At 48.9% G+C, this 19,566-nt stretch overlaps 1 protein-coding gene and 1 long non-coding RNA gene across 2 annotated transcripts in view; both read right to left on the reverse strand.

Annotated features, from left to right (window-relative positions):
* LOC310834396 overlaps window positions 1–19,566 on the reverse strand; it is a 495,679-nt gene that overhangs the window by 276,008 nt on the left and 200,105 nt on the right. The window lies entirely within an intron of this gene.
* MN1 (MN1 proto-oncogene, transcriptional regulator) overlaps window positions 5,831–19,566 on the reverse strand; it is a 39,769-nt gene continuing 26,033 nt past the window's right edge. Inside the window, exon 2 of the mRNA XM_083717847.1 lies at window positions 5,831–10,460. Within this exon, the coding sequence (XP_083573973.1) occupies window positions 10,276–10,460 (185 nt within the window). The 3' untranslated portion in view covers window positions 5,831–10,275. The remainder of the gene's footprint in view (window positions 10,461–19,566) is intronic.

The raw sequence follows: 19,566 nt of genomic DNA on the forward strand, positions 1-19,566 counted from the left end.
TTTGCTGACTGGGAAAAGTTGTGGACCCCCAGTATGAAATTTACAGCATGTAATGCCCTAAGAGAGAATATTTTGAAAATGATTTATAGGTGGTACATGACCCCAGTCAAGCTTGCAAAAATCTATCATTTGCCCAATAATAAATGTTGGAAATGTAAGGAGACTGAAGGTACATTCTTTCACCTTTGGTGGACATGCCCAAAGATTAAGGCTTTCTGGGAAATGATATATAATGAAATGAAAAAGGTATTTAAATATACCTTCCTGAAGAAACCAGAGGCCTTTCTCCTGGGTATGGTCGGCCAATTGGTGCCAAAGAAGGATAGAACATTCTTTATGTATGCTACAACAGCTGCAAGAATACTCATCGCAAAGTATTGGAAGACACAAGATCTACCCACCTTGGAAGAATGGCAGATGAAGGTGATAGACTGGCAGAAATGACTGACAGCATCCGAGACCAGGGAAGAGAGACAGCAGAAGAAGATTGGAAGAAATTTAAGGATTATCTTAGGAAACATTGCAAAATTAATGAATGCTAGAATGACGTTGGTTTAGAAATTATGTGGTTCCCAGCTGTAATGGTTTAAGTAAATAGAAAAAAAGGTTAAAAACTAAATGGAAAATAAGGGAGAGGATTTGCTGAATTAATAATTAGAAATTGGAATACAGAAAGGGGAGGTATGAGGAAGTCGGGGAAGTAAGGTATAAGAAAATAAGGGAATGAAATTATACTTGTTTTTTGTTTGTGTTTGTTTGTATCATTGTTTTGTCTTGTTTTTATAATTTTTTTTGAAACTTTAATAAATATCTATAAAAAAAAACACAAATGGGGTCTCAGACCAATTGAACAGGGATCACAGCACAACGGAGTTTCTAAACTAAACTCCTCTCTTAGATCCCCCTTCTCTGATGAAAATTGCCAGGCAGCTTTCCACTTCAAAGGAATCCCATATTTGCATATTTCAAGCCCTGAAGGCGAACCTCACAAGGAACCAGGATACATGAGAGAGGTCAAACTGTCCACCTCACCTCCCAGGAAGGGCCTCTCTGCCCGCCCCGCCCCCCCCCCAGAAGGGCTCCTTGTTCCCGGAGCCCTGTTGACTGCGCACCAAGCTGGGCCAGAGCGAAAGGGCTACTGTGGGATGGATCAGGAACCCCGAAGGGCCACTGCTTACTTCTTCTATAGATGCAAAAAGGGGGCTTCATACAGGAGGACACAGAGGGGTCAAGTTCCCCACCTATCCTGGAGGAATCCTTGCCTCACATACCTCTTCCTCCCCCTTAAGAAGCAAGAGCACATCTGATGGAGCAGATGCGTCTTCCATGGGGACCTCAATTTAGGGAACATTCCTTCGCCTGGTGCTCTGCACATACCCCAAGCACAGGCAACCCTGTTTCCTCAATGGTGCACCCCAGGCATGCACGCTCCACAGGCCAGGATATTCTGGTGCCTGGAGCCCCTTATGGCAGGGAGCAGGTGGCTCAAGTAGAGAAGCCATGCATTGCTCACAGGAAGAGGACCCTCTGCCCACCTGACAACTCCACCCAATGCTCTCCTCTTAAGTCCCTGAAAGAGAGCCAGGCTCTCCTCCTAATGGGGAACAGGCAAGCTTTCATCCATAAGGCGTATGAGGGATCTCCCACCTCCACTGCCTCAAAAAGGCACCTTGTGAGGACATGTGCAAATGTGAGCACTTGAAAGGCAGGTGATGCTATAAGGCTCCTCATTGGTTGACAGCTTCCCAGGGTGCCCCCCCTCCTATGAGAAGCAAAGCTGCTGGGGCCATTGATCCTTCTTGTCCTAAAGCAGACTGAACCAGGGAGAAGGGCATTTCGCCTTGACCAAGCCATGGTCCGAGGGGGAATTTGCCCATCTTCTGCAGGTCTTCACCCAGTCAGCCCTCAGCTGCCAATGGATACTTGTAGGCTGTGTATACACAAACATTTACAGTGGCACCTCGGGTTACATACACTTCAGGTTACAGACTCCGCTAACCCATAAATAGTACCTCGGGTTAAGAACTTTGCTTCAGGATGAGAACAGAAATCGTGTGCCGGCAGTGGGAGGCCCCATTAGCTAAAGTGGTGCTTCAGGTTAAGAACAGTTTCAGGTTAAGAACGGACCTCCAGAACGAATTAAGTACGTAACCCGAGGTACCGCTGTACTGCGGCTCCACCACACCAAACTCAGTGTATGCATGAAGGTAGCCCCATCCACACAAATTGTGTACATCCTTGAGAAATACTGCTATTTGATGAGTTTTCCCTCAAAGCAGCTTCCATCCTGCGGTGAAGCTGCGCTGGGGACATTTGAGGAGGGAACAGCGCATGTGCAAATGATACCTTCACAGAATAAGCATTGTGAGGGGGGGTTTCAGGCACAGAATGAGGAATCAGGGAGTGCACATTAAGCAAATGCATCCCTGCCCGCTCTCTGGCGTGTACAGCAGTGTAAAAATGCAAGGTCCAACCACCTATGGGACCACTGGGTTCACCTCTGCAGAAAGCTATTTTGCTCCCTAAGTTGCACCCCTGGGCCTCCCTTTGCTGTGATTCAGAAGCTGTGACTTGGCTTTGGTGAGCCCCTCAGCTGTATTCTCTTGTATTCTCATCAGGCCCACCAAAAGCAGTTTGTTCAAAAACGCAGGGTCGCATTTTGTAGCTGCTGCCTCCTCCAGACCCAGCTCCCTCCTCCAGCCACAAAAGGCCTCTGCTTGTCCTGGGGCGCTAACAAAACATTGCTGTGTGTTTGGGTTAGGCAGCAGGGGGTTAATGAAAAAAGCCCCACCAAGAAGGAGGAGGGCTGCAGAGTAGGGTCCAACTCCCTGCAGCCTTGCACTTATTGAAGAATGTGGTAATGTGCTGGATTTTATTCAGTGGGGGGGGGCAGGGGCTAGAGCTCCTCTCTGTCCCCAGAAAATTCTCACAATGCGGTTAAACAAAGAGCTCTTCACAAAGAGCAAATTTACACAGCAAAGTTTTCTTGCAGGCTAGAAGAATCCCAGCATTATAATGGGGAAAGTGGGGGTGGGGGTGCATTTTGCAGAGGATAAAAGGGCATGGAGAGCAGCTGCCCCCCCCCAACCTCAGAGCAGAAGATTCTGTGTCAGTTAACCTCAGCCTATTAAATCCCCACAGGCTCCTCACCAAAGCACATCCTCTCTGGGAATACGGGACTTTTTGTTCAGAAGGTAGGATTCCGTGGCAGGGGTCGTGCACTGGGAAACCGGGGTCGTTTGCAAAAAGGCAGGCAGTGAAATTATCATCCCATCAGCAAACAGGAGGCACAATTACATCAGGGCCCTTAACGGACCCTCAGGAGACCCACATTAGATACACACCAATATGTACCTGACTGTGCATAAACAACATGGAGGCACCAGCCGCCCAATAGACCAATGGTGGTGTGAAGGCCAGCTGTCTGCCCCGACCCCCTCTCTGCAGAAGGAAGGCAGTCCACTCAAAGAAGAGATAGTTGGTAGGGAGGAGGCGTGGGTGTAGTAGGGGGGTGGGGCAGCTGCCCCCCTAAATAAATAAAAACACTTAAATATCCAATTGCATTGTAGATAACTCAGTTCTGCCCCCTCCAACACAAAGCCTGCCCCCTAAAATAAATCCTGGTGGCGCTGTGGGTTAAGCCACAGAGCCTAGGACTTGCCGATCAGAAGGTCAGCGGTTCAAATCCCCACGACGGGGTGAGCTCCTGTTGCTCAGTCCCTGCTCCTGCCAACCTAGCAGTTTGAAAGTACACCAGCGCAAGTAGATAAATAGGTACCGCTGCGGCGGGAAGGTGAACAGTGTTTCTGTGCGCTCTGGTTTCTGTCATGGTGTTCCATTGCACCAGAAGCAGTTTAGTCCTGCTGGCCACAACCCAGAAAGCTGTCTGTGGACAAACGCCGGCTCCCTCAGCCTGAAAAGCGATATGCTGGCCGCATGACCCGGAAGCTGTACGCCGGCTCCCTCGGCCAATAAAGCAAGATGAGCGCCGCAACCCCAGAGTCAGCCACAACTGAACCTAATGGTCAGGGGTCCCTTGACCTATGCCCCTGGGAGGAAGGAGACTAGATGCCCATCCTGAGTTAGCAGCACGTGAAACGGGACCAAACAGGCACAGAGCAAACCTGCTCTTCACAACTATTAGGGGGAGATTTCCATGGGGCATTTATTTTTTAAATGTTTCAATCCAGGCCCCCTCACACCAGCTGGCTCACTCGCTGGCAGGTCTTCACAGAGACAGAGGGCCTTCTCCTCCGCTGATCCGTGCAGATCATGACCTGCATGCCTATCAAGCCACTGGACCCCCATCCATCCCACTGACATGCCTGCCTGGATTGCCTCCAAAACTGGTTGGGACTTGGAGGGATGTGAGGAAAATTGTAGACAGACTCAGGACTCAGCCACACTTCTGCTTGTCCCATTGCTAGAAAGCACCTGTCTGAGCAGTTTCCCCTTTGCCGTGCCGCTGTCCATGGAAAACCTGCTCTCTAGTGCTAAATTGGCACAAACGTCAATCTGCGGAAATCCCACAGGTTTTTCAGGAGGAAAACAAAAGGATTAGCCCTTAGCCCCCAAATTTACACAATGTCTGCATTTTGCTAGTTACTGCATATTAAAAGGAGTTCCACCCTTTATCAAACACACTGTACTAAAGAGGTTCTAGGTCTTCTAAAGAGGCCGAATAGCCCAGACAAAAGGGCCTCTTTTGTCCTCCTCTCCTCTAGAGAGGAGCCTGTCCAACTGCATCAGGCATTTTGGAGATCCTCCTGGTCCAAGACAGCAGCAAAAGCAACAACATTTTTTAGTTTTTTGTTTCTTTCCTCAAAGGCAACGAAGGGGGCACATGATAGAGGTCCATAAAGTAATGCATAGTGTGGAGAAGGTGGATGGAGACACTTTGGGTTTCTCCATCCCAATACTAGAAGCTGAGGTCATCCCATGAAAGTATGTGGAGGGATATTCAAGACTGAGAGGAAGTATGATGGAACCTGCTTGCTTTGTAATGGTGGCTACCAACTTAAGTTGGCTTTTCAAAGGGCAATTAGACAACCTTTCAAATGGGCAATAAGCCTCTCCAAGGCTACAGTTGTGACTGCTGTGCGCTACTTCCAGAACGGAAGAAAGGCCTGCTGGATCAGGCCCAAGGGGGCGATAGTGCTCATGTCTTGTCTGTAGGTTTGCTGACAGCATGTGCTTGACCACGGTAGGGAAGTGGAGGCTGGACACGCCTTTCGTCTGATCTAGGAGGGATGCAGGTGCTGCTGCAAGAGAAACTATCGGAGAGACGTCTTATCTCTACTTTCCTGCTCCCACTCTGCCTCACCACTGTGATCTCAATGGATCCCAGTATCTGCAAACACCTGCCCTGCAGATTTTACTTTATTTGGCCCGCCTACTATGCTAACAGCAATGGCATCGCTATAACTCTTGGAGATCTGCGGAAAGAAAAGGTTAAAATCATCAAAATGGCATTCCTTGATTGGCACAGATGTGGGTGGCAGTGAAAAAGAGGGGGTGCCCCATTTAGAGAGGAGAAGCTGGAAACATTTGGTCTCAAACAAGCACATTATGAAAGGGTGTTGACATGTTACAGCTGGGAGGGAGGAGGGCCCCACCCCCCCTGTGGGCCACAAGAGGCAGAGATGAGCTTTGGCCAGACCCACCCAGCCCTTCTGGATAAGCGAGCACATGTTGCCCTCGCCCCTCTCTTTTGGCAAAGCTAGCTAACAAGCAGAGAAGAGGACAAAGAAACACGCTCCCTGCAGCACTCCAAAACATCGGAGGAGGAGGAGAGAAGATATACACAATTTAAGGCAAAAATATCCAATAGTCACCATTAACATCATATTTATTGTTATTTAGTTGCTCAGTAAAACATATACAGATATATACAATATGCATGAATACAGAAGACTGCACTTTACATATTTTAAAAAAGAAAAAATAACACTCACTTTTCATGAGCTTTTGTCACAGTCTTCCAACCAAGCATTGAGAAATGAATTTAAACAAAAATTCCAGAAAGGGGAGGGGGCGAGAGGAGGGAGGGGAAAGGGTAGATTACAGATTGCCCTCCACATTCATATCTTACATGTGCAATAATGTTTGTCAGGCTGAATTTGCTATGCAGTAAGGATTTGTCAGGGATTGGGGAAGGGATTTCTTTTTAAGGAATTAGATTCAATACAAACTAATAGCATCATTTTGTCTTTAAAAACCGTTTTCAAAGCTGCAGTTGTTTTAGGGGTGGTGAACACAGACAAAGCAGCAAAGTGGGAGTCCCCTGAAATTTCATCTTAGAATCTCTCTGCAGAAATGAGTTGTTCAATGTTTCTGGTTTATAGTAAGTCAGTTTTCATCGTCAGAGAAAGAATTCTGCTGAACAGTTCCGGACTTCCTATTGAAGTGAGGCGAAATCTAAGAATTCAAGGAAAGAGGGTTCTGCGTGTGCAGAGACTCAGACCAATGTCAGAGCAAATTAACCTGAATACGGTTCTGACAGAAACCCTGCTTTTCAGAAGGAACAGCCAGGCTGGTCGGTGGAGCATCCAGCTTTGGAGAGGATTTTCTGGCTGCCATGAAAGCAGACTATCCTCCCTGCCCAAGTGCCAATTAGGGCAAGCAACCAATCAGCCATCTCTCCCCAATACGAGGGTCTACAGCCAGTTTCTTGTGATTTCCAACTTGCATGGGGTGGGTACCAAACAGGAAGCTGTCAGCAGGGGTTTGCTGAGATCCATTTACTTAGCTGCAAAAGTAGTTTCTGGCAATGAAAAAGATTTCAATTTGGAAACTTTCTCCCCCCCCCCCGCCCCACCAAATTGCCTGAATGAGAGTTTAATCTACTGGATGGTTTTTAAAGTTCCTGTTTTGTTATCATTATTAATTTCTTATTCTTTAATAATTTTCGTATTCTTTAAACACTTAAAATTTCAGTTGTGTCGATTGTTCAAGAAAGCAAAATTTTAAAAAGAAAACATATTAATGTTGTTTAAAATAATCTTTTGTGGTTTGATGGGAATGTCCCCAGGCCAACAGTGCTCCTAGACTGGGACTCCAGGCAGCAGCTCATCTGCATGGTCTCAAGGGGGAGGCTCTGGGCAGGCGCCAAAGGGTGGAAACCCAAGCCCTTCTGAGTAGCAGATCTCCTGCCCAGCAGGCCTTGCTTCCTTCTCTTCAATGTGCCTGCAGCAAGGAGGGACAAGTTCATTCCTGTAAGGCAGTGTTTTGATCTGCCTCCTGCAACAGAGGGGGAGGGGGATTCAGTCACAGACCAAATTCCCACTACCCTTAAAGCCAGACTTTTCAGGAGAAGGAGCATGATGGCCAAAGACACAGGAGAGCATGGGATGATTGCTGGATGACACCATGTCCATTACCCATCCTGGACACAAGTCAGAACGAATGCTCAGTGAACAGGTCATGTGGAAGGGACCAAAGACTCTCCGGCTGGCCTGGAGTTGAAAATCTCGCAGGGAGAAAAGAAGAAAATGTAAAATCTTGCTTTAGCTACATGAAAATAATTTCACACAAATCTGAGTAGACATTTAAAATGCCTTCATTTGAATTTCTTGGGTTTAAGAAAGAGGAGGCGGCTTCCTCCAATTAGAGGAAACTAACCAGAAGAAGAACAGAAAGTTAGGAAAATGCAGTCAGTGAGGCAAAGGTTGAAAGAACTGCCTTGCCCAGAGCCCAAAAGGGCCTTTCCTTCATCCCAGGAAAGGCCAACAGCAAAGAACACAGACTTGCTGGGGACTGCTGCTTCCTAGCTGCAATACACCTTGCCCAAAAGCAGGCAGAGGAGGTGCCTTCCCACTCCACAACTTTCCATTCCCATTACCTCACCATTTACACGGCTTTACAGTATTATGGTTGGGGGGCCCCCAAGGGCTTGGGAGGAGATCAAGCTGCAGCAACAGCCTGTGCCTGAAAAGCAATGGCCCAGACAGGTGGAAGCTAGCAGGCTCTTTCTGGGGACAGCTGATCTGAAGACCAACAAGTCCTTGACACCTTAGGGTTTCCCTTTGCTGTGATCCTCCCTTCAGAGAATCAAGGCAATGCCAGCCAGTGACCACTTGCCCGTACAGCTTCAAGTAGCTAAAACGACAGGCACCCTGCTTTAAAGCTGGCTATGGAATTAACCCTTCTGAATCCAAAATGTGTTCAGCCTGCGAATCATGCTCAGCCTGCCTCTTCTGGCCCATGCAGTATTAGCGCCATGGGAGGGGAGAAGGGTCTCATGTGGGCATGAGAGAGAGGAGGGTGGGAGGCACAGACAGACAGGAGAGCCCTTGAAGTGCACAGATGGAAGCAGCAGGAACTGGATCACAAAAGGAACTGCAGACTGTGGCAGACACCCACATCACTCAAGCAGCTTTCTAAATCTCATGTGGCCTTACCAACACATTTTTGGCATTTTCTAAGGGCCTTTCCAAATTCTCTCTCACACACACTTGCCCAAATAAGGCCAGTCCATTTGTTAACCACCCAGCAACTGTTGCCTCAGGCAGTGGACTGGGAGGGGTGGCAAATGTGCACACCCTATGCCAGTCTGCCCTGCACATGCCCACCATCTAGTGCCCCAGGAGCAAATGGACCAGCTGTGCTCCCACAGGTCTTGCTGGTGGCACTGGACCACCCAGGACTTGCTCTGAGCAAGGTCCATCTGCAGTGACATATTCTAGTGAGGTGGCCCCAGAGAGCGCTTGTGCTACTCTTAAAATTTAAGAACTATTTTTGGACACTGGAAAATGGCAGAGGAACAGAAAATATTTGGATCCCCTGGTCCCAAATGCCCCAGTCTGCCAAATTACCTAGGTTCCCCAGGATTCTTCACCAGAGCAAGGCATGGTCAGCCGGGAGGTTCTGCAGAACCTCAGACTACCTGCTTCTTTCAAAAGCCCCTTTGTCTCAGGGGGCAGAATGTCTTGCGCTGGCCTTGCTCAAACCCTAGAGGTGGAGGGACTGGAAAAAGCCACTCAGTAGTGCCAATGCTACTTAAAAGTGATGGGAGGGACACAACTTGCGTGACATCTCTTTTTAGGGTTCTCTGGGTTAATGGCACAGGATGCGTTCCTCTGAAAAACTCCTCGAAAACCTGGGGGCTCCATTAGACTCCAGCCAATGGTTGGTTGGCCTGTGCTAAATCTGCCCCAAATGATGATGGCCAGTGGATTCCAGCAAATGCTAGTTTCATTGGACAGAGACGTGGGGGGGGGGGGACCACCAATGAAACTAGCACTTTCCAGCAGCACGGTAGAGAGTGGGGCCTGCCCAGCTTTTCGGCTCTGCCATAGGGTCACAGCTTAGCCCTGCCCTAGAAGAGCCCGAAGGATTCAGCAGCCACTCCTGCCCTCAGCTGCCTCAGCCCAGTTCCACAGGATGACAATAGGTTTTTAAAATGAAATTTAATAAACCCCTGTTTCAATTGCTTTAGCAATGTAAGGAAGCATACACTTGTCACACAACCAGGAACAACACTGAGCTCAGCCGAGACAAACTCTGTCCCTCCCCAAGGTGGCCGGCAGCATCAGGAGCGAGGAAGAAGGAAAAGCACCCCCTGCTTGCTCACAGGCCTGGGGTGAGAATCGGTGCCCTTGGAGGGAAGCTGCCACGGAGACACACGGCTCTGTCCCCTGCTTGGGCAAGTGGCTCTGCCTGGCCCTCTGGCTGCTCCAAGAAGAATGGGGATGAGACTCTGTGACAAAAAAGCAGGCAGGCAGCAGGAATGGGGGGGGGGAGCAGCTTGCATCCCCCCTTCCCCCTCTCCTCCTAGTTTCGCTCTCTGGAAAGAAACAGCACAGGCTGCATCCTGGACTGAGCATGACAGGTTTGGCTTGCAGGAGGTGCACAAAAGCTCGTCATCCCTTTGGTGGCTTTAGGGTGGCAATTTCACTTTGAGGAGCATTTTAATCAGGACAGAACAAAGCATGGCGGGGGAATGTGTACAAAGTAAAACCGTCTTGCCACATCACAACATACCGAGAAACAAGGAAGGCCTCAGCTAGCCAGGCAGCCGAGATCAGTCCTCCTGTGGGTGGGCACCCATCTTTCAGGCAGACGCATCTTACAGATGGGTTAGCAGTAGGAACATACCATGGTGAGAGATGTTTTTTAAAAAATCAAGGTGAGCTTTATTTTAAATTAACCCTTTCCAGTCTCTATGCCGCTAAGCAGGTACCAACCTAGAAAAAGAGTCCGACTCGCAGGAGTGGCCCTTTAAACAAAAAAAGAAAGAAAAGAAAAGAAAAGATCCTCCCCCCCCCCACTTCTTCTTCAAGTCAGGGCAGCCACAAAAGTCCCAAATCTGTTAGAGATGTCCGAGTGCAGGGATCTCCACGTTGGCACCGCAGTCCGGCCCTTCGCTTCGCCCATGTCGTCCGTGCAGTGGACAGAAAGGCACTGCAAATGGCTGCCACTCTGTGCCGCGGCCGAGGACTTGCTTGAGGGGAGGTCGTGGGCTGCAGAGGGTAGACAGAGAGGTTATGGTCAGCTCAGTGTAGCAGCAGCAGCAGCAACAACAACAACAACAGAAATAACTCAATGCACAATGTTCTCAGGCTTCTGATGGCAGCCTCAAGCAGTTGGGATGTTCTCAGAAGAAGGGAAAGGAATGTGGGAGGAGGAGGAGGGGAGTCAATGACATCTGTCAGGAAGGAAGGGGAGTGTGGCAGGAGTGGGAGGGAGGGAGCCAAAGGATCCACAGGAGTTGTTCTGTCGCCCCAAGCTGTGCATCATTTGGTACAGTGCTATAGAAATTTATAGAAATCAAATAAATCAGAAGCTGCATTTATGCAGCAAGGTTCTGCTTAGCCTTTTGTCCCTAAAACTAAAGAAATCTGAATCACTTGCACTGTATCTTTAATCTCTTTATTAAAGGAAGTTACACACTTGACAATAATACCCATATCTCAAGGCAGCAAACCCTGAATGTATCAAAGTAAAAAGCAAACATTTCACAACCTGGCATTATTATGCAAAAGGCTATGCTAGCAGTGATGAATTACGGCACTTTCTGGGTGAGAGAGAAGCAGAAACACGGGTGCCCATCCGCTCTCCACCCAGCCTAATCCACCACCACCCCTGCCCTGAAGACCAAACTCAGACGCTACTGGAAATGAGGGATGGGCAAATCTGCCAATTTCACTTTCTAATTTGTCCATTTCTCCATATTTTCTCATTAGTTTTCTTTTTTAAAAAAAGTGCTCATGAAAATTCATCAGTGGATTTCTGCTAATGTTTGTATGGAATTTTACCATATGTACATTTCTGCAAAGCCATTTTCACTAATACATGCATTCCTATGCAGGCTAGCATTACTCATTTTTGTTCACATTACTTGACCAGAGAACTGCATTGCAAAATTTGGAGAAGTGTGGATGTAAAAGGATGGCTGTTTCATGTGAATTTGGTAGGTTCACCTTTATTTTAACAACATAATTTATATGCCACTTGATTGTGCAGGGAAAACCCCTTTAAGCAGTTTATTGTAATATAAATAAAATATTAAAATTCTCAGTAAAAAGAGAAGTTTTAAACAAGTATATATGAAAGCATTTAAAATCTGCAATAGGTAAAGAAAGACAAAATGCATTTAACTACATGTCTGGATCGGCTTGACTAAACAAAAATGTTTTAAGCAGGGTCTGAAAGAATGCAGCAAAGACACACATGCCTATCAGCAGGCAGGGAGTTCTAAAGTGTAGGTGCTGCCACAGTAAAAGACTGATTTATTGCAAGTGCAGAATGAGCATTATGTTGCATCTGTAACAGTAGCAGTTCCACAGATCAAACTTTAAATGCAAACCAATCAGATTTCTCCCTTATCCCTACCTGGAGCACATGGTCACGAGAAAGAAGCTGCCTGCGTCCCAGGTTGCCTTTGAAAGCAACTGCAGGTCCTGCCCTCCCTCTATTCTCCCCTCAAGATGGGAAATCCAAAGTCTCTTGGGGTTCCAAATAATGAATGTCACCCTAAGCCACAGGCTGCACACTCACCACACAAACAATGGCAACTGCCACACCCAGAAAAAACAAACTCTGTGCCAAGGAAAGAGTAAATTTCTCTTACTTTGCATAACTTATTTTGTTTTCTCTCTACATAATTTATTCTTGCTTTATTGTCTTGCGGCGGGTGTGTGTGTGTGTGTGTGTCTCTTTGCCTCTATCCCCAAACTACTGGAAATCTTATGCAGCTGCCATCTTGGGCCAAATGGGACTTTCCCTGGTGCAGATGGCCAATCTGCATTTCTCCCCTACCTCTCCTGGGAACTTCCAACAGCTGAATCAGACTCATGACATGATGTCGCAGAGTTCAGCATTCAGCATCCCCCCCCCCCATCCAAATACATAGGCAGCAGTAGCCAATTAAGTGGTGCAAGGGCAGGGAAAAGCTGAACACAATGGCATCACGCTGCATGTCAGCTTCAACTAGACATTCCCAGGGGAGATGGCGAACGGATGTGAATGGTGACAGTTGCACAATATAGGTAACATCAAGTTTGTGCTTCTGGCTTCTAGAATTCCCCCAAGGACTGTGCACACAATTTCAAGCATACATTTTTAGCCATAAGGGATAGAAACTTGGAAAGGAAAAGTTGAGGTTCCCAAGAAGCTATTTTTTCTATTGCTGTCCCCCCCCCCCCCCCCGAATCCAGCCTCTAAAATAACAAACCTGGTTCCTGTGGAGCTTAGGAACTGCCTCCCTTTATCAAAACTAAGGGCGCATCCACACACCTTCTTTGTCCACTTTTTTTTTTTTTTTTGCCCTACTGGTTTCCCCAGGAAAACCCAATATTTATTGCTGAATCAGAGCAAACATCAATTCAGGTTTTCCGTGGAATTGTTTTCACCACTAAAGAGTGGGCTTTTGCAGGGAAAGCACTAGGGCAAAAATAAAAGTTCCTGGACCCAGACCTGGAAAGCCTGGACCCAGGCCTAGAAATGCAGACTCTTTTGCGCGCGCACACACACACACAGCAGTTCACACTGTCATCAGATTTAAAAAGCAGGAAAGCACCCCATTGAAGGCTGCTTTGCAGTTCCAGAGCTCCCTACAGCCTTGAAGAGATTAGCCTGAGCACAATGCAAGAGTTTTCTAAGCAGACACTTCTGTCTTGGTGACAAAGTTAAATAAACACAGGTCATTTTTCATTATTATATATTGTACCTTTTAAAATACCATACCACCCTGCCCGAGTCTCATGAGTGAGAGATGAGTTCAAATCAGCACAAGTTGTACAGCCAAGGAACACACGTGGGCCCCAACTGATCTAGTCCATTCTTCCTTTCCTTCATGGTCCTAATTGGAGCTCAGGAGATCACAAGAACATCAGACTGTGCCAAATTTGACGGCACAATCCTGTCTTGGGTTTTAAGTGAATTGGCTTGGTGGATATTTGTATGAGGGTTTCCCAGAGAACGGGAGATAGGGCGGTTAAGCCTTGGAGTCTGCTCAACACTGGCAGCTATTATTTACTATTTTCTTTTAAAATTTCCATCCCACCACTCCACCAAATCTAGGCCTCTCCCCTCCTTGATAGAGAAATCCACAAACTAGGGGTGCCTATTCAGACTCACTAACCAGATGGCTGAAAACGGCGGCAGCAGCAAGTTTTGCTATTGAAAAACCTTATGCCCTGATCTCACTGGGGATTGTGCAAACCTCCCATCTGATCCTCCCATGGAGCTTTTGGTCCCACATAAACACAAAACTGCCTCCATCAGTGCTGGCAGACTATAGTGACAGGATCCACGGTGATTGTGCCGCTCAAGCCAAAGATCCCACCAAAAATGTGGCCTCATGAAAGTTTGGCTACATCAATGGCAAAGGGGAAGGAGGTCCATCTGTCGGCCTTCTCAGTATCCTCTCTGCCTCCTTCTCCACCACAGCAAGCAGCTCTGTGGCATTTCTAAACAGCACCTGCACTCTCCTTTCCCTGCCACCTCGTTTAGTGCACTGAAGGGTTCTGTGGCAGGAATGCCTGTAGTAGCAAGGAGCTGAGCAGCTGCGATGTCACACAAGGTCTATCAGAGGCAAAGACGACCAGTCACGATGGCTGCGTATTACCTTCCCACAGGCCCTGAATATTAGCTGCTGGGGACTGAACCTGGGAGATGCCTAGTGCACTCATATCCTGCTTGTGGGCGGGGCGGGGGTCCCCCCCCCAAGAGACATCGGGGGGCAGAGTGGGAAGCAGGACATTGGAATACATGGGGCCCCTTTGGCCTGATCCAAACAGGATTCTTCCTACGTTCTTAGGGATATTTTGACATGCTCAGTGAAGATTTCTAAAAACATGAGACTGCCAGCAGCCAGCTTCTGTAAGAGAATGAAAGGTCAGCTGGGCTGGAGAAAACTCTCACAGAAGCTTAGGCAGGTGAAGACAAGCAGCATCCGCCGCCGAGGAGGCTGAAAGGGAGGTGAGAAGACGTTCCAGGGAGCCAGAAGGCAGCCACAGAGGGGGAGCTCCAGGGAGGGGCCAGAACGCTGGCTGAGGACCAGGGAGTCCAAAGGAAGCGGAACAATGAGGCAGGGGGCGGGAAAGCAAGGAGCCAAGGAAATGCTGGGGCCACGGGGCTGCAAAGGAGAATGTGGGGCCAAAGACAAGCCCACAAACCCTTTCTTCTCAGGGTGGGGTCTGCCAAGGCAGAGTGGCACAGAGAAGGACGTGGGGACAAAGAGTCCAGGCACACCCTGGGCCAGGATGCTCAGTGGGGAGGGGGACGGGGGCTCTGCTTTAGCACTCTTTGTGGCAGCAGTCAAGAGGCAGTGCTGCCGCTACCAGGAGGGAAACCGGACAGGGTGCAGGAGAGAGCCAGGCCTTGCCTCTCTCTTCAGAGCACCTGCCCTCAGAAGGAGCCTCGGGCACACGCATCCTTCTGCGTCTGCAAGGAGCAGGAAGAAGCAGCACACAAGGCCACGAGTCCTCAGAAATATCACCTGCCAGCAAAGAAGGCATCTCACACATCACCACCTGCAAGGAATGTTGAATTATGAGCCTACCAGCAGCTTAATGAAGGCAACAGGAGACATGGCAGAAGCCGTCTCTTTCTTCTGAAGTGATGGGGGGGGGAGGCGGCAGAAGCACAGGCGCATGCACACACACACAACCAAGGAGCAACTGTGAGCCTGGTCAAGGTCTGGCCATCCACTGCTGTCAATTTGCTCTCGCAGGAGGAAGAGACCTGCCTCAAGGCTCATCCCTTGCACCTCTCAGAAGGCTCTGACAAAGCCCTGCAGCTACAGGCAGTCGTCGGCTGAGCCAGAGTTGCATCCTCCCAGCCCAGCGTGGGGCTGGCCGATGGCACTCGGCCCTCTGTGGCCAGCCAACCGTGAAGCTCCTTGATTAAGGTTAAGGCTGAAGGCTCAAGCCCCATCTTCTGGGAGACTCCCTCCTCCTCCTCCTCCCCCCCCCCGTCATGCGCTTTGGTGCACAAGGCCAAGCACTCCCCAGTGGGAGTGGCTTCCAGGGCTGCTGCTGCTGCTGCTGCTGCTGCTGCTGCTGCTGCATCTTGCTATTAAAATTACTGCCTTAGGACAAGATCTTTTTCACTAAGTCTCCCCCGTGACAGTTTGACATATTGGTTTGGACACCTAACTGTGCATCTGTGCACACCACAGAATACTCAGAGGACAGAACACTGACACAAGCTACACGCTGCCTTTCACACCAACGGAGCAATCTGCTCTTGCAACTGAACAGAAAGGCTCATCCGCAAAGGGGTCACGGTCAATGCCAGGCAAAGGAGATGCGCCATGCGCACCCACCACTGTCCCACACTGCACTTTCTGAAATGACCACACCATTTTTAAAACTGGAAGCAGAAGCTTACACTCCTCTCCATTTACAACAGCAGCAGAAACTACATTCCTTCCCACAAGCTCCTTCCAAGAGGCTCTCCTCGCTCCCTCCCTGAAGGAATGGACTCAAGGCCCAAGGAGCCCAACCTTCTGCTCCTACAGCAGCCACCCAGAGGCCTCTGAGAAGCCCACAAGCAGGACAGCAGTGCAACAGCCCCCCCCCCAATGTTCCTCAGCGACTGGTCTTCAGAGGCAGACCATGACTCTTGGAGGTGGCATTCAGTCAGCGTGACTTGTAGCCATTCAAAACCATTTTGCATGGGTCATTTCCCCCCTCCAGTTGTTCAGCCTCCTGCTGATGGATGGAGATGGTTTTGCTGCACCTCTGGCCAGTGCTCAAGGAGGCACACACAGCTCCTAAGTAAGTGCATGCTTCAAAATCTGGGTTTCTGATCCTCCCGTATGCTCAGCATGTCTTAAGCCCACAAGGAGAGACACATCTGAAACAGTAGCATCATGGCATGAGACACTTGGCTTGCCTAGGAACTGGCTGCACTCCAAAGGCCAGGAAGAAGCATTTTTATAGCCATGCCACTCACTCTGCAAAAACCACTTTTTCTAGAGAAAGCAAAAGGCTCTTTAGCAGACGCTGCGGTGATGCATAGTGGGACATTCTTCCCTGCTCCAGTCATTGAAGTATTAGCAGTCATCATCACTCACTATGGAGACGGGAGAGGGAGGGAAACCTAGGTGGGATCCCCCCCTCCACATGAATGCACACACTTGCATTGGGAAGGAGCCCATTTATCCTTAATGCCGCCTCCTCTGTGCCTGGCCCTTCCTGCAGCAGCTCTTGTCAGCCCTGGCAAGTGTCCTCTAATCTTCAAAGGCTCTTCGTTCACCGACAGGATGATTAATGGAGGTGCTGCCTGAGATTCTAAAGAGAGCATGTATCAGGCCATGTTGCAAGGATGTTTGTTTTGCTTCTCAGGCTCCAAAAGCTGGAAAGGAGCTGCTGACCCTTGGCTTTTGCCGAGAAAACCAGATACCAGCAGATAGCAGGGACCTGCTGGAAACTAAGACACCTTGGGAGTATGTTCCTACTAAGTCGTTTTGGTTTGTATTTCCACCCAGAGTGGAAGGCTGGCCTAACAGCGGTGGGAGGGCGAAGAGCGAATTTCTCCTGCTGGCCCTGCTGCTGCTGGAGACTCTGCATGGAGGAGGCAAAGGAAGGAGCAAAGGTGGGAGGCAACCTCACTGACTCCACCGAGGAGGACTGACAAGGTCTGGAAAGGAAGAGCCTGTGACGCTGAAGAAAGGGAGGGTGCCATGAAGACAGGCTACATTTGCACCCAAACCAGCAGTGGCTGACCTCATCCCCATCACACATACAGGCACCCAGGGCCAAAAAGGCACAGCTGCTGCTCTTCCATTTACCAGCCAAAAGGAAAAAGAAGAAAACCCGATACTTCCCACAGGCTTACAATGCAGAGAAGGGCGCCGAGGAACGAGCTCTTTACTGGCTCTCGCATGTCCACCTTCAGGCAGCAGTGGAAAAGCACAGGCTGTCCCTCCAGGCAGAGGCCGACATCTGCACACACCAAAGGAGGCAACAGTTCTTTCGTGCTCAACAGGCAAAGCTAAAGGAAAAGCTGTGTGTGATGATTCGTCACAGTGTATGTATAGCCTTTTGGTGGCTGTATTGGGGCCATGGCCATGGAGGAAGGGAGTTTTAGTCCTTTGCTCCCATCAGAAATGTCCCCCCAGAGAAGCTTTCTACCCAGTGCAAATAGAAGGTGCAGCAAAAGCAGTTCTGAATAGGATGACCAAGAGGGCAAAAGATGAACACAACCACCCAGCCTCCCTCGCAATCTGGCTCAGGAACTCCCCCCCCCCCCCCGCCAACGGTTTCTTGGGTCAGAGCATACACACCAGCAACCCAAGGCTCATGAATCAACGCCATGGAAAGGTGCCTGGAGCCTCTATTGTGATGGGGCAACATTTGTCTTTCAGGCTCTGTGGCCACGTTCAGCATTTCAGAAGCAGCCACCGCCCAGAGTGCACTGGGTGCCCCCAGCAGTCCACACCCATTTCCTCACATTCTGGCCAATCAGCTACTCTCACACCCCATAGCAGAAATTGAAAGGAGGCACTCCAGTGGCCTGCAAGCATTTTGTCTAAACCAAAAATTATTCAGCACTGGTTACCTAAACAACCTCCAATTCTCAACTTTGTATTTACTGGTTTGGGACAGCATTTGCGTCTGTTTAAATATCCAGCCCACCTGAAATAAACTGCCACCTTCTTGACATTGAAGTCTTGTCCACATTTCTGCTTCTTCCGCCACTTTTCCTCAGGGGAACCTGCTGTTTACTGCTGAATCAGAACAAACGCCCATTGATTTTTCTGCAGATTGAGGTTTGTTCAGATTTAGCAGTAAACAGCGGGTTTTCCCAGGGAAAGTGGCAGGCCAAACAAAAAGCACACATGGCCCTGTACTTTCTAGCCAGGGGACAGGCAGAAGTGTGGGTGAGCCATAAGAAGGGAAGCCCATCAAAGAGGATGGACAGCAGCAAGCTCCCTTCTCATGCTTGACTTTTTGCTGCCCCAACATCCCCCCATCCCAGCCACTGGAGAGCTAGTCATTGAAAACCTTCAGCAACTTTTAAGAGCATCATCTTGCAGGTGGGACATTGCCCTAGCCACAGATTTGTGTACTGCAAAAGAAGAGGCTGGATGTTGCTTGAAAAGCAGGGTGTGGCTAACGTCTGGTCACCACAACACCCCAAAGACGTTTTCCCATAGAAAGCTCTCCCGTGGTGCCCTTTAGGTGAAAGAGACAATTCCCTGCAGAGTAACGTGGAGTTCAAAGGCAGCTTTCAATTCAACATGAAAAAGGCCCCTCACATGGGACTCCCTTCATAAACTGAGAGTGAAGCTTGCCAACCTGGCTTGCCGAAAGCAAAGAGACAGCCACATGCTCAAGAAGAGCAGAATGGACACAGACTCCTCCAGGGGCTCCCAGTGTACTTAGCCAGTGAGATTAGCACATGCCAACTTAACAAGAGGCTACGCGGTGCAACCTGGGAAGTGTGAGGATGTTGGAGCCACCCTACTCCTTTGCTATCAGTATCTCCTCCTAATTAAAGATGGTTTCATATCTCACCAACTTATATCAGTTTGAAATTGTATTCCGCCAATTTAAAAAACATTTTAACCATAACCACCGCATTCCAAAACAAAGCCGGAGCCTCTGAACTGCACTGCCATAGGGCAACATTTTCCCTGTCATGTTTCTGTCCTATTTACCCTTTCCCTTACCTAAATAGTGAATAGGGTACACCACTCAAGTATATCACCGACTGCTCCTGACAGCCTCTCACACTGAGAAGCAGAATATTATGGACCTTGGAGGGAAAATGAAAGTCCAGAAAACTGAATACATGGGGAGAAAGCCAGGTAATGGCAGCCATTAGGAAGCACTCTGAACAAGTGACTTCCGTTGCCTGTGCCTTGGCAACCTTTAGGATGGATTACAACAATGCGTTGTATGAGGAACTGCCTCTGAAGACTATTCAGGGACTGCAGCTGGTGCAGAATTCATGGAATCATAGAGTTGGAAGAGACCACAAGGGCCATCGAGTCCAACCCCCTGCCAAGCAGGAAATTCAGTGACAAGATTCCTAACAGGCCACATGATTGGAGTATATAACATCCGATTCTAGTTCAATTGCATCAGCTGCCAATTCATTTGTGGGTCCAAC

This window comes from Podarcis gaigeae (genome assembly GCF_964106915.1).
Source record: "Podarcis gaigeae genome assembly, chromosome: 16".
Lineage (NCBI taxonomy): Eukaryota > Metazoa > Chordata > Lepidosauria > Squamata > Lacertidae > Podarcis > Podarcis gaigeae.